This window comes from Mixophyes fleayi, chromosome 6 (assembly GCF_038048845.1).
Source record: "Mixophyes fleayi isolate aMixFle1 chromosome 6, aMixFle1.hap1, whole genome shotgun sequence".
Taxonomy (NCBI): Eukaryota; Metazoa; Chordata; class Amphibia; order Anura; family Limnodynastidae; genus Mixophyes; species Mixophyes fleayi.
Genome location: NC_134407.1, coordinates 202,327,936 through 202,342,794, shown reverse-complemented (window position 1 = coordinate 202,342,794; position 14,859 = coordinate 202,327,936). Strand labels below are relative to the sequence as shown.

Sequence of the window (14,859 nt, the reverse complement as noted above, 5' to 3'; positions counted from 1 at the left end):
TATAATAAGTATATGACAGGTCACACAGACATGAGGTATAATAAGTATATGACAGGTCACCCACAGACATGAGATATAATAAGTATATGACAGGTCACACAGACATGAGATATAATAAGTATATGACAGGTCACCCACAGACAGGAGATATAATAAGTATATGACAGGTCACCCATAGACATGATATATAAGTATATGACAGGTCACCCACAGACATGAGATATAATAAGTATATGACAGGTCACCCACAGACATGAGATATAATAAGTATATGACAGGTCACACAGACATGAGATATAATAAGTATATGACAGGTCACCCACAGACATGAGATATAATAAGTATATTACAGGTCACCCACAGACATGAGATATAATAAGTATATGACAGGTCACACAGACATGAGATATAATAAGTATATGACAGGTCACACAGACATGAGATATAATAAGTATATGACAGGTCACCCACAGACATGAGATATAATAAGTATATGACAGGTCATCCACAGACATGAGCTATAATAAGTATATGACAGGTCACCCACAGACATGAGATATAATAAGTATATGACAGGTCACCCACAGACAGGAAATATAATAAGTATATGACAGGTCACACAGACATGAGATATAATAAGTATATGACGGGTCACCCACAGACATGAGATATAATAAGTATATGACAGGTCACCCACAGACATGAGAAATAATAAGTATATGACGGGTCCCCCACAGACATGAGATATAATAAGTATTTGACAGGTCACCCACAGACATGAGATATAATAAGTATATGACGGGTCACCCACAGACATGAGATATAATAAGTATATGACAGGTCACCCACAGACATGAGATATAATAAGTATATGACAGGTCCCCCACAGACATGAGATATAATAAGTATATGACGGGTCCCCCACAGACATGAGATATAATAAGTATATGACAGGTCACCCACAGACATGAGATATAATAAGTATATGATAGGTCACCCACAGACATGAGATATAATAAGTATATGACAGGTCACCCACAGACAGGATATATAATAAGTATATGACAGGTCACACAGACATGAGATATAATAAGTATAGGACAGGTCACACAGACATGATATATAATAAGTATATAACAGGTCACACAGACATGATATATAATAAGTATATGACAGGTCACACAGACATGAGGTATAATAAGTATATGACAGGTCACCCACAGACATGAGATATAATAAGTATATGACAGGTCACACAGACATGAGATATAATAAGTATATGACAGGTCACCCACAGACAGGAGATATAATAAGTATATGACAGGTCACCCATAGACATGATATATAAGTATATGACAGGTCACCCACAGACATGAGATATAATAAGTATATGACAGGTCACCCACAGACATGAGATATAATAAGTATATGACAGGTCACACAGACATGAGATATAATAAGTATATGACAGGTCACCCACAGACATGAGATATAATAAGTATATTACAGGTCACCCACAGACATGAGATATAATAAGTATATGACAGGTCACACAGACATGAGATATAATAAGTATATGACAGGTCACCCACAGACATGAGATATAATAAGTATATGACAGGTCATCCACAGACATGAGCTATAATAAGTATATGACAGGTCACCCACAGACATGAGATATAATAAGTATATGACAGGTCACCCACAGACAGGAAATATAATAAGTATATGACAGGTCACACAGACATGAGATATAATAAGTATATGACAGGTCATCCACAGACATGAGATATAATAAGTATATAACAGGTCACCCACAGAGACATGAGATATAATAAGTATATGACAGGTCACCCACAGACATGATATATAATAAGTATAGGACAGGTCACACAGACAAGGGATAATAAAACATGAGACTGGGACTCACGTTCTCCCACCAGCAGGATCCTCACGTCCTTCTTCATGCTGTGGGCTGTTTGGAGGCCCCGCGGCCTGTTCCACCGGTCGGGACCCCGGAGTTACCTCGCAGCGCGACCCGCACTGAGGAGGCTGAGGACGGGAGCCCGTTGGAGTCAAGAGAGAGCGGAACGCGAAGCCTGACGTCCTAGGGAGGCGGGGCGGGGGCACGACTGCTCCTGACAGAGTGACACTGCGCATGTGCGGGAGAGCACCCGTGCCGCCGCCGTGTGGCCGCCGGCTGGTGTTATGTGCGAGATCCCCCATCTCTGCTGCAAGCTGGGGGAGCCTGGCTGCTGAAGGTGGTTTACCAATATTTTAAAAGAGATTTAAGTCCCAAGGGTACTGAAAGTCAGGCTTTATGGGAATCGATTGATGAAGAGGTCTTTCATCTCAGGGATTCATTCATCCCTAGGTTTAGGGGACAATTGGGAACTGGAACATAGATTGCAAACCCTAACTGAACACCAGCAAGTTTTACAATATTCTATATAAATGTGACTTTGCCAGAAAACTTTGGGGAAGGCATACTTTTACTAGAGCACTTTCTTTTTTTTTAATATGTGTGTGTGTAGGTTTATGAAAGTGTGTGTGTGTAGGTATTTTGCATTGTTTTTGTGTGCGGATATATGGCATAGTGTGTGTAGGTATATGGCATTGTGTTTGTGGATATATGTCATTGTGTGGGTGGAGGGGGGTATATGGCATTGTGTGTATGTGTAGATATATGGATTGTGTGTATGACATTGTAGGATGTGAATAATAGAATTCCTTCTAGCTGTAATTGGTAGCAGAGAGTGTGATTAGCTCATACTTGCCAACTCTCCCGGAATGTCCGGGAGACTCCCGCATTTTGCGAGAGTCTCCCGGACTCCCGGGTGAGTGTGGCAATCTCCCGAATTCTGCCCACTTTACTAGGAAGTGCCCCACTTCCTAGTGAAGTGGGCAGAATTAGATTCCCGGTGAATCGCGGCGTTTGGCCCCGCTGTCAAATGACGCGATTTGCGTCATGACATCACAGGGGGCGGAGCCGAAATGACGCGATTTCGGACGTCCCGCCCCCTCACGCCCACCTCCACTGGCTGGCTCCCGGAAGGGAGCTGAAGAAAGTAGGTAAGTATGGATTAGCTGTATTTCTTAATTCCACTATGGCTATGAAGTGATCTTCTCTGCTTGGCCTTTGAGAACAAATGCTTGCCATTGGACTGCAGATTGATAAGGCCAGAAATTGTGTGCAAATCATAGACATTGGGTAATCATACAAACTGTACTGGAATTCTATGCATAACATATATTGCTTTAGTTTATCAAGTACATTGGATGTCAATGTGTTTTTCAAAGGTTACAGTTAAAAAAAAAAAAAAAACAATGCCTCATCCTGCTGAGATCCCCATAGAAAGTCAGAGGTTTTCTTTACAAAAAGCAATATGGTGACAAAATACCCGTAATATGTTGATTTTTTTTTTCCCATGTGATCTCCCGATCAGTAGCTGCAATTTTATCTGTATCAAGTTTTAAGCATCCAGTAGAAAAAAGTACTTGTGCTCTGAGTGTACATTTTTCTGTGTTGACCTTTTTCTCTGGCTCTTTATTTAATGGCCACCTGGCTTACCCTCTGTGTGGCATGGACCACTACGATGCCCTCTGTATTGTGTGGCGTGGGCCACTAGGATGCCCTCTGTATTTTGTGGCGTTCACAGGGATGTGACAGGCTCCTCCTTGTATAGCTATGATAATGCTGTGCTAACCCCGCCTATAGTTGACTTGGTCCCGCCCACATGAAGCCAATTTCAGGGTTTCATTTCCCAATCTGCCCCCGTTTCCAACATCCGAATTATATTGTGTTTGGTATCACTCTGCTTACAATTTAATGAGAACGCTTCCGGAGCTATTTATGTAGTGTTTGCACTTAGTGTACGCTAGTTACAAATAATATAATTTTTGTACACCTAAATAGCAAGCACTCAAGGATCATTAAGAACCAGTTTAAACAAGTCTAGAGGCAGGAATCTGAAGTAAGAACACCTGGCATTCCAGAGAACAATGACCAGCGAAATCCACCAATGCCAGGTCGAGTATCTGAGAGTGCACTGAATGAAGGCCTCAATTATAACTGTGTGTCACTGTGATGTCATTTCATTTACAACTGTACTGTGTCTAAATGTGAGCTCTGGTTTTTGGAGACCAGAGCATTCTAATTGAAGCTTGAGTTGGTGCCTGTGAAGATACCGGTTTTCTGGCCCAATTCTACCAACTTCACTCTGGCTGGCCACCCACGGGTGCCTTCCTAGGCCAGGGAAGCCTACCCAGTACCTTTTAAGGTTCTTATTAGTCACTCAGGCAAATGTAGTTAGACAAGTACAACAGTGCATTTATTGTAACAAAAACAATAACTAGAATATTATGTATACACAGTAAATAAATGCCAGGTTTACCACATCATCTTTCCCTTATCCCACTAGCTTAAGGAGTTACAGTCACCTGGCTGTCAGACCTGACGACCCATGGATCTGCCAATGTATTCCACTGGTAGAGCCACCAGCCACCCTGCAGCTCCCAGCCATCAATTCCCAGAATGAACATCACCCCCCCTCCCCTGGAGTGGCTCCTTATATCTAGGGTCAAACTTCCACAGTCTTTTCCCCTCCCTGGGCCAACCCCTGGGTCTCTCCTTGTTAAACATTGGTGAGTCCTGGACTAGGGGGTTGGAGAGGGGAGTGGAGATGAGTTGTACTTCCACAGAAACTCCTCTGTTAGATTGTAGACCACATGTCTGGAGTAGTCTTGTGAGAACAATGGATACTAATTAGCCTCCCCCTCACCAGTATCTTGCAGCCTGATCTCTACCCATAACCCACGTGGCTTCACTTTAAGGACAATGAATAACAACGTCCATGCCATATCAACAAGATAAAATAAACAATATACATATTTACAATGAGTTACAATGTCCACTTATCCCCATGTAATTAAACACTGCAGTTGTACTTTGTTGAGCTGGGGAACAAAAGCAAGGGCTATAAAAAGTACATGCTATAATCCACATATTGTGAGAAATGAGGGACATGCTGGTTATGGTGTTATCAAACTCGTTTCGTCACAGTGCCAAATGTATACCAAACTTTGCCTTTTTATGCTTTGCTAATAAAACCTTTTGTGCTTTGGAACCACAGCGATTGCATTGGAAAATCTTTATTAATAACGACAGTATGGACGCAACACTCCGCTCATCCTCAACTAGGTGCCATATTATTAAAGACTGAAGTGGGCTTGTACCTTTGGTATACACTTGGTGGACAAGTTGACGCACTTACACACACACAAAAATAATATCACTGTGGGTGTACAGATTTTGCAGTATATAAATAATCTTTAGTGTCTTTATTTAGACTTTCTTCCTCTACATGAATCAATAATGCAAAATCAATCAATACCGTATCAATACTAAAAAGGGTTGATTTTTTTTTGTACAACAATTTGATTTAAAAAAAAAAAAAAAAATTATACTCTTAATAGTTTTAATTTATTCACTGTTCTACTTCTTACTCCTGTAGGTCATAATCAGCAACACATCCATGGACGAGGTGACTGGTAGTTGGTGCCCAAAATCAGATCTGCTGCACACATTATATTAATGACATTATTTTCTAGGAGGATCTCCGGGTCACCCTGGCATACAGAAAGGGCTACACGGACAACGTCACCTGTCAGGAACCCATAATATACTGTAAAATGTTCTAGAAGTGATGTGGAGAGCAGCGGCTGGTTGGCAAATTTTAGCCTGAGGGGGGAAATGTAGGTAGCCCAGTGACCTAGCCCAAAGTAGAACACTATGTGACCAGCCCAGGGGACAGACGACTCTCTGCTCCCTGGACAAGCCAGCCCTTGTTGGAGAGAAAATGACATAGGGATCATTCAGTTGCCCTTTGTATATCACATATTTTCAATGAATTCCCTGAATTTAGACCATATAACCAAACTGCGGGGAATATCCTCGACTGGAAATGGAGCGGGTAGGAGTGAAGGAGTAGCTCACTCTCTGCTGTAATGGAATAAAATGAGATGACCTTTTCTCCACAATCAAGAAGCACACCCACCACAGAAGGTTTGGGTTCAAATATCTGGATCTCGTCTCCGTTATGCCACACAGATAATCGTTCCTTCCTCCATTCCACACACCAGGACAAGTTGTTTCGGCCAAGTTGTCCTTGACTCCCAATCTCGAATGCTGCAGCTCCAATGCTCCATCCGTTGCTGTCATTTGTGCTGACCTCCCAGTAGTTGCATTCTGTAGAGAATCCTTCAGAGCAGAGGACCTGACTGACCGTGAACCTGCGCCCATTTTTTTGGTAAGACTGATTCTTACCCGTCACTGTTACCGTCTTCAAGTCCTGTGAAAGACACAGGCGACAGCTGACTGTCTCTGGGTCAAAAGACACACTGGTGGCACCTGAAAAATTAATAAATTTGTTATGAAAATACTCTTTATTAAAATTTTGTTTAATGTGACTGCCTCTTTCACTGGAAATAACAAAAAATAGCAAGCAAACTCATATGCACACAGCGGAGAGGACTTACTAAGGGGAAAGTGGCAGCTCCGCAAAACACTTATAACTTCTGAGCCTTTGTGCATAGATTAACACAAATGAGCCTATATCGTGGCTGATATGCACAACTGGATCAATTGTTCCTTTCCACTCTCTCATCTCATCTCTCCCCAGCTAATACACATTCATTAACATCTCTCCATTGTGCACCTTTAGGATGTAGGTGCACAATGATGTATGGGCCATCATAGATTGCTTTTCCAGAGACGCTCGTTTTGTACCCCTCAGAGGTCTTCTCTCCACTTTTACCTTAGTTTTGTTAAGTAAATCTTCCATCTGCATGAATGTCCTCAGGAGATTGTATCCGATCGGGGAAATCCGTTTATATCTAAATTTTGGAGGACCTTTTCTAACATTTTTGGCATCAAACTCAACTCTTCTTCTGCCTACCACCCTCAATCCAAATGCTTAACGGAAAGAACTACTTTCTGCCAAAACAACTGGGTGGATTTATTTACGTGTACGGAATTCGCCCACAGCAATCCGTGCCATGAGGGGTGGAAACTCTCCTTTCTTTGTACTTAACGGCTGTCACCATGAGATACCTACCCTACCCCAGATTCCATACTGCGATGTACCAGTGGTGGATTCTCTGTTTCTGAATTATTCAGCCATCTGGGCTCAAGTAAACAAGGGTTTAAACAAATCTTCCTCTCAATACAAGAGGTCCAGTGATAAGAGCAGGCTTGCTGTTCCCAATTGGAAACCTGGAGACTATGTCTGGTTGTCCACCTGCAACCTTCAGCTACGGATACCAAGTATGAAGCTAATGCTTAGATTTATTTACTTCCACCCAAGACAATGCAGTTACAGCTACCACACATAGTCTCCGACGAACCAAACCCAAACCATGGCACACAAAACAGCCTGCAAAAGTGCTCCCGAACCGCAGAACACCACTGTAGGAAATCTCTTCCTATTCAGATTTGTTTCACTATAAATTTATCTTACGGCACTGTCCTTTCAATTGCCAAGCAAACATTCTTCAACTCTCTAATATCCACCAAGAGTTCTAACCCATATCACCTCTTTGCCACCTTCAACTCACTTATCTGCCCACCTGCACCTCTTACCCCTTACTCACTGCCCATGATTTTGCCATCTACTTTAAAAGACAAAATCGACACCATTTGGCAAAATATTTCCTTATGGCAAATTCTACCCACTCTACCCACCTTTATCTACACTCTCCAATCCACCACAGTAACTGAAGACAAAGTCTCTGCATCTCACCCTTCAACCTGTCCTCTCGACCTTATTCTCTCCCAACCTCTCCGCTCTTTATCCTCCACTACATGCCCACCTCTACACCTTTAGTTCACTTCTTCAACCTGTCTCTCTACACTGGCACATTTCCAACCTCCTTTGAACATGCGCTCATTTCACAATACTAAAGAAACCCTCTCTCGATCTAGCCTCTCCAACTTCCACCCTATTTTTCTCCTCCCCTTGCCTCCATACAACTTGAGTGATTAGGTTACAAATGCCTTACTCACTTCCACTCCTCTTATTCTATTCTCGACTCTCTGCGATCAGGCTTCCACCCCCAAAATTCCACTGAAACTGCTCTCACAAAAGTCATCAATGATCTACTTACTGCTAAGTCTAAGGGTCATTTCTCCAAACACATTCCCCAGAATCTCTCTGCTGCTTTTGACACTGTTGATCACCCTCATCTCCTATATACCCTTTGTGACACAGTTCTTTCCTGGTTCACTTACTACCTATCGAACTGCTCCTTTAGTGTTTCTATCTCTGACACATCCTCCTCTCAACTCCCACTATCTGTTGGAGTCCAACAAGGCTCTGTCTTTAGCCCTTTACTTTTTTTATCGTACACCTCTTCTCTTTGGGCACTCCAGTACCACCACTATGCTGATGACACCTACATCTATTAATCTATATCTCTTCCTCTGACTTCTTCACTTCTGTAATATCTTGAGTAACCAACTGTCTTTCTGCTATCTCCACATGGATGTCCCAACGCTAACTAAAGCTCAACATGTTCAAAACAGAGCTTATCATCTTCCCTTCTACCAGTCACCATCTGCCCTCAGACCTCCCTCACTGTCAATAACACCACAATTTCCTCAGTCTCCCAAGTCTGCTGCCTTGGTGTCACACTTGACTTTGCCCTCTTCTTTACTCCTCACATCCAGACTCTCTACCAGTCCTGTTGAAAACATTGCCAGAATACACCCTTTTCTTACTCAACATGCTACCAAAACACTTATCCATTCTCTCATCATCTCCCGTCTAGACTACTGCACCGCTCCACATCTGCTGCACCACTTTGCAAATCCCTACATTGGCTTCCTGTGTCCTCCAGAATCCAATTCAAATTACTCACCCTTACCTACAAAGTCCTCAACACCACCGCTTTATACATCTCAATTCTCATATCAAAATACTCTCCCTTCCACCCTCTTAGATCTAGCTGTGACCTGCGTCTTGACTCGTCTCTGGAAACCACCTCTCATTTGCGCCTATAAGACATTTCCCTGCTGCTCCCCACTTATGGGATTCCATACCATGCCAATCAGACTTTCCCACAGCCGTCAAATCTTTAGATGCTCTCTGAAAAATAATCTTTGTTTTTTAGAGCTTACCTTATCCCTGATAACAATACTCACACTGATGCACCGTTACATCCATCCTAATCTCCACTCTGAGCCACACTCGCTCCTCTTGTTTCAGCTGTGCCCTCTTCCCTTTAGAATGTAAGCTCTCTAATGAGCAGGGTCCTTCATACCCTTTGTTTTCATTGTCTGCATTTGTATTGTCTACTTTGTATATCCGTTTTATGTATGTCCTGTTTTCCCTGCTGTGTAGCAATGTGACCCCTTACAAATCTACGATAATAATAATAATGTTTCGGGGAGGGCCACTTTGTAAAACAACATTTCACACAGAAAAGTGCCACAAGGCAATCCTGGTATCCCTTCTTACTATTAATATAAGCCATAAAAAGGCTCAACCAGATGGTATATCAGGATAAACATAAAATATGTATTTAATTGAGGGTTGGTACTAAAGAGCTAGCAGGATGGACTGGTACGTGACATTTGTACAATACACCCCCTAGAAATTTTTCCACCGGTTAGAGGCTGCTCCCAAATGTAGAGAAGTCCTTGATGTGCCGTAAGTAGACCATTGAGGTGCATTGGTGTTTTGCAAGTGACCTCCACTGAATATATAATCATTCTAACATTCACAATGATTTCAGAACCCTCCAAATTACAGCATCTATATTTCAAGAGCACAAGTAAATTAGTTCTATGCAGAAGTCTATGGAGAAAACCAATTTACATTTGGAAATGTTACCTGGAAATGTGCGCAGCCACGATGTTTGTCGGAACATCAATGCTAACTGAATACCCCCCCCAGGAGTCATACACACTCAGGCAGATACGTGTTACACTTACACTGCAGAAGTTTGCTTGTAGCTCTCTTGGGAAGTCTCCTAGTCACTTCCTGTGTACAGGATGCTGAAGGTTCCGTAGGCAGTGCCAGGGTGTCTTCAAACACTGAAACAATAGGAACATATTATTAATGACGAAAACTAGAGAATATGACAGATCTTTCCAGATGCACTCTGTGTAACACAAATACGCTTTCATCAATATGAAATACCTTTAAAATTTGTCCCATTCCAATATCCACATGTTCTCAACTACAAGCAGAAAAGCTCTATGAGAGTAAGGGCCACAACACAGAAGGTACACAGCAACCATTGTTGATGGGTAATTGTATGCCAATAATGAAGTCTGTGTCACAAATCGGGATCTTAGCCGCACTTACCTCATCCGCCGCTGTCATATCACGGCTACCTGGGTCCCTTCTGGTCATCTGCAGCATTCCCGTTCTCCACACCTTCATTTGTAAACAAACACATACTGTCTGTCCTGCTGCATGGGCGCGGCCATCTTGGATGCAGTCAGGTGATCATTCCAAACCAACCAGATTCAGAAGCTGTGATCACATGAACTGATCAGCCAATAGTTGTTTGGGACATCCTATTTAAACCTGCTGCTGTGATCTGTTCATTGCCAGAACAACACACTTCTCTCCAGAGGATAGTTCTTGGCTCCAGTGTTCCTGTCTGCATTACAAGTGCAGTGTTCCTGACTGCATTACAAGTGCAGTGTTCCTGACTGCATTACAAGTGCAGTAATCCTGTCTGCACTCCTAAGTGCAGTGTTCCTGACTGCATTACAAGTGCAGTGTTCCTGTCTACATTTCCAGACTGCTAATTCCCCTGCTATATTCTACAATCAGCACGAACATGAGCAAGAAGTTCATCCAGGCTGCTAAGTTCTGTTTCACTCCTGCTCCAGCTAGTCCCAAGGGTCCCGAATCGGATCAAGAAATTCAGACGACCGTGACAGTTTGTTCTGGCCTAATGGATCCGCTAGGGGAACATACCCCGAGGGAGGACTCTGTCCAAATATTAGCTGAACGCATTGAGAGACAAGAAACTAACCAGGGGCAAATTTTGAGATTGCTGCAGGATGTTTCTACACGTATGGATACCTTGCAGTTATTCCGCAGTCAACCATCCCATACTCCGCCTGAGCCAGTAATACCTGCTACACTACTTACTTCATCCAGACTCCATCTTCCCACGCCAGCTAAATACAATGGCGATCCGAAGAATTGCCGCGGGTTTCTCAACCAGTGTAGTATACACTTTGAATTACAACCCGGAAATTTCCCCACTGCACGTACCAAAACTGCTTATATTGTTTCGCTACTATCAGGGCAAGCTCTGGCATGGGCATCACCGCTCTGGGAAAAATCTGACCCAATTTTATTTGACATTGATAGCTTCCTGTCAACCTTCCGCAGAATATTCGACGAGCCTGGAAGAACAACGTCAGCCGCTTTAGATATTCTGCGCCTTCGGCAAGGGCAGCAGTCTGTGGGCCAATATGCCGTTCAATTTCAAACACTTTCCTCTGAACTATCTTGGAATAACGATGCTCTTGTTGCGGTTTTCTGGCAGGGCCTGTCTGACCACATTAAGGATGTATTAGCGTCTCGGGACTTACCTACAACGCTAGACCAATTGATTACCACCTGCAATCGGGTTGATCTTCGGTTCAGAGAAAGAGCTCTAGAAAAGAGGAAGCTGAAACACCCCAAGTTCCACCCTATTCAACGGGTCCGTGTACCGTCTCCTTTCCCTGAAGGACCCATGCAATTAGGCAAAGCACGTCTTTTACCCACCGAGCGAGAACGGCGAGTTAGAGAGAAACTTTGCTTATACTGTGCCAGTTCCGGACATCTGTTACATCATTGTCCTCGTAAGCCGGGTAAACACAACCTCCTAGCTGACGATGAGGAAGTGAGCCTAGGAGTGGCTCTTCGCTCCCCACAAGGCAAGGACTGTATTATCCCAGTCACTCTGAAACACGCTCAAGGCTCCCAATACATTTCAGCCCTGCTGGATTCTGGAGCAGCTGGGAATTTCATGTCTGCCAGATTAGCTGCTGAACTAGCCATTCCACTAGAGAAAATTCCAGTGACCATCTTTCTCTCTGCGGTTGACGGTAGCCGTATTCCAGGGGGTACCATTACGCATCAGACTTCTCCAGTGACGCTCCAAATAGGAGTTCTGCATTCCGAGTCTCTTACCTTTTTGGTCATCCCAGAAGCCACTAGCCCTGTGGTTCTCGGGTTTCCATGGCTTCAAACGCATAACCCCCATATTGACTGGTCGACTCCACAAATCCTGGCGTGGGCTCCAACTTGTTTCGGGTCCTGTTTACAACGTGTTCTTCCACATTGCTCCAATGGGCACATTGTTCCAGATTTGCCGGTCATGCTGGCATCCGCAAAACTCAATCTTTCATATTGAGAAGCTACTGGTGGCCTACGCTTCATCAGGATGTTCAGCAATTTGTTTCCGCATGTGGCAGCTGTGCCCAACATAAAAGTTCAAGACAATCTTCAGCTGGTAAACTTTTGCCTCTGCCTATTCCCACCAAACCCTGGACCCATATTTCTATGGACTTTGTTTCCGATTTGCCCAATTCTAATAATTTCAATACCATCTGGGTCATCGTTGACCGATTCTCTAAAATGGCGCATTTTGTTCCTCTCCGTGGACTCCCATCAGCACCTATCCTGGCTCAGCAATTTATAAAGGAGATCTTCCGTTTGCATGGGTGTCCTGAAGAAATCGTCTCAGATAGAGGAGTTCAGTTTGTGGCAAAATTCTGGAGATCCTTGTGCCAAGCACTACAGATCAAACTAAACTTCTCTTCGGCCTATCATCCCCAATCCAACGGGCAAACGGAAAGAGTTAATCAAGACCTAGAAACATTTCTCCGTTTGTACATATCCTCTTCTCAAGACGACTGGGTAGATCTGCTTCCTTGGGCAGAATTTGCTCATAATAATCATTATCACGAATCCTCTGCTTCCACTCCATTTCATACGGTCTATGGCCTACACCCCAGGGTACCCTTGTTTACTCCACTTCCTACAGCCTCAGTACCTGCCTCTGAAATTTTCCTAAAGAATTTTTCAGGCCACTGGCGCCAGGTACGGGAATCTCTACTTAAAGCGTCCCAACGCTACAAAATTCAGGCCGACAAAAAGCGACGAGCCATTCCAAGCTTGAAACCCGGAGACAGAGTCTGGCTGTCTACTCGCAATCTACGCCTCAGAGTTCCATCTATGAAATTCGCTCCTCGCTTTATTGGACCGTTTAACATCTCCCGAGTCATCAATCCAGTGTCCTACAAATTACATCTACCATCTTACCTCAGGGTACCCAACACCTTCCATATCTCTCTCTTGAAGCCACTGGTGCTAAATCGGTTTTATACACCCAAACTGGTTTCTCCTGAAGTGCAGACTGAACATGGTAACGAATATGAAATTAAAGAGATCTTGGACTCTCGGTTTCGACATAAAACCTTACAATATCTAGTCGACTGGAAAGGCTATGGTCCAGAAGAGAGGGCCTGGATCAAAGCTTCTGATGTTCACGCTCCATCTCTCATCAAAAAATTTCACCGCAAGTTTCCAACTAAGCCCCAATCTAAGTGTCCAGTGGCCACTCGTAAGGGAGGGGGTACTGTCACAAATCGGGATCTTAGCCGCACTTACCTCATCCGCCGCTGTCATATCACGGCTACCTGGGTCCCTTCTGGTCATCTGCAGCATTCCCGTTCTCCACACCTTCATTTGTAAACAAACACATACTGTCTGTCCTGCTGCATGGGCGCGGCCATCTTGGATGCAGTCAGGTGATCATTCCAAACCAACCAGATTCAGAAGCTGTGATCACATGAACTGATCAGCCAATAGTTGTTTGGGACATCCTATTTAAACCTGCTGCTGTGATCTGTTCATTGCCAGAACAACACACTTCTCTCCAGAGGATAGTTCTTGGCTCCAGTGTTCCTGTCTGCATTACAAGTGCAGTGTTCCTGACTGCATTACAAGTGCAGTGTTCCTGACTGCATTACAAGTGCAGTAATCCTGTCTGCACTCCTAAGTGCAGTGTTCCTGACTGCATTACAAGTGCAGTGTTCCTGTCTACATTTCCAGACTGCTAATTCCCCTGCTATATTCTACAATCAGCACGAACATGAGCAAGAAGTTCATCCAGGCTGCTAAGTTCTGTTTCACTCCTGCTCCAGCTAGTCCCAAGGGTCCCGAATCGGATCAAGAAATTCAGACGACCGTGACAGTCTGGATCTGTACCCTGTCTATAATAACATCATAGAAGTGTGAACGTAGATAATCTGGCATCACCACCACCAGAGAGTCAGGATAACTGGCTGTATAAGCAGAGAGATACATAGTACAAGTACAGAAAGTGTATCAGGATACCTGGCTGTATAAGCAGAGGGATACACAGTATAAGTACAGAGAGTCTATCAGGATACCTGGCTGTATAAGCAGAGGGATACACAGTATAAGTACAGAGAGTCTATCAGGATACCTGGCTATATAAGCAGAGGGACACACAGTATAAGTAGAAAGCCTCTAACAGGATATCTGACTGTATACACAGTTTCCATCTGCTTATGGTAAGCGCAGGGCTGCTGCTTTTTCCTCTGAGGCTTCCAGGGTAATTAACAAGACTGGTCCTAGTATAATGGACAGAGGTCCATAAGAACTTCTGTCCCTGTTATAATGGAAACCAGCTCAGGCTGTCAAGTGTTGGCGCTGGATGGCGATTTTTTTTATTTTTTTTTATTGTGGTAGGGGTGGTACAGGGGTAGCAGTTTGGATTGGTACATGACATTCATACAATTCCCCTCCTAGAAATGTC

The 14,859-nt window shown here is 43.6% G+C and overlaps 2 protein-coding genes across 5 annotated transcripts in view; both read right to left on the bottom strand.

Annotated features, from left to right (window-relative positions):
• Window positions 1-2,088, bottom strand: part of RHOT1 (ras homolog family member T1) — a 34,850-nt gene extending 32,762 nt beyond the window's left edge. For all 4 annotated transcript variants that reach the window (XM_075178080.1, XM_075178081.1, XM_075178083.1 and 1 more), the window contains exon 1: window positions 1,931-2,088. In XM_075178080.1, the coding sequence (XP_075034181.1) occupies window positions 1,931-1,967 (37 nt within the window). In that variant the 5' untranslated portion in view covers window positions 1,968-2,088. The remainder of the gene's footprint in view (window positions 1-1,930) is intronic.
• Window positions 2,089-4,309: 2,221 nt separating this feature from the next.
• The window catches only part of LOC142095204 (E3 ubiquitin/ISG15 ligase TRIM25-like), a 24,514-nt gene continuing 13,964 nt past the window's right edge, over window positions 4,310-14,859 (bottom strand). Inside the window, exons 5-6 of the mRNA XM_075178078.1 lie at window positions 9,992-10,093; window positions 4,310-6,409 (exon numbers count right to left, since the gene is read on the bottom strand). Of these exons, the coding sequence (XP_075034179.1) occupies window positions 5,871-6,409; window positions 9,992-10,093 (641 nt within the window). The 3' untranslated portion in view covers window positions 4,310-5,870. The remainder of the gene's footprint in view (window positions 6,410-9,991; window positions 10,094-14,859) is intronic.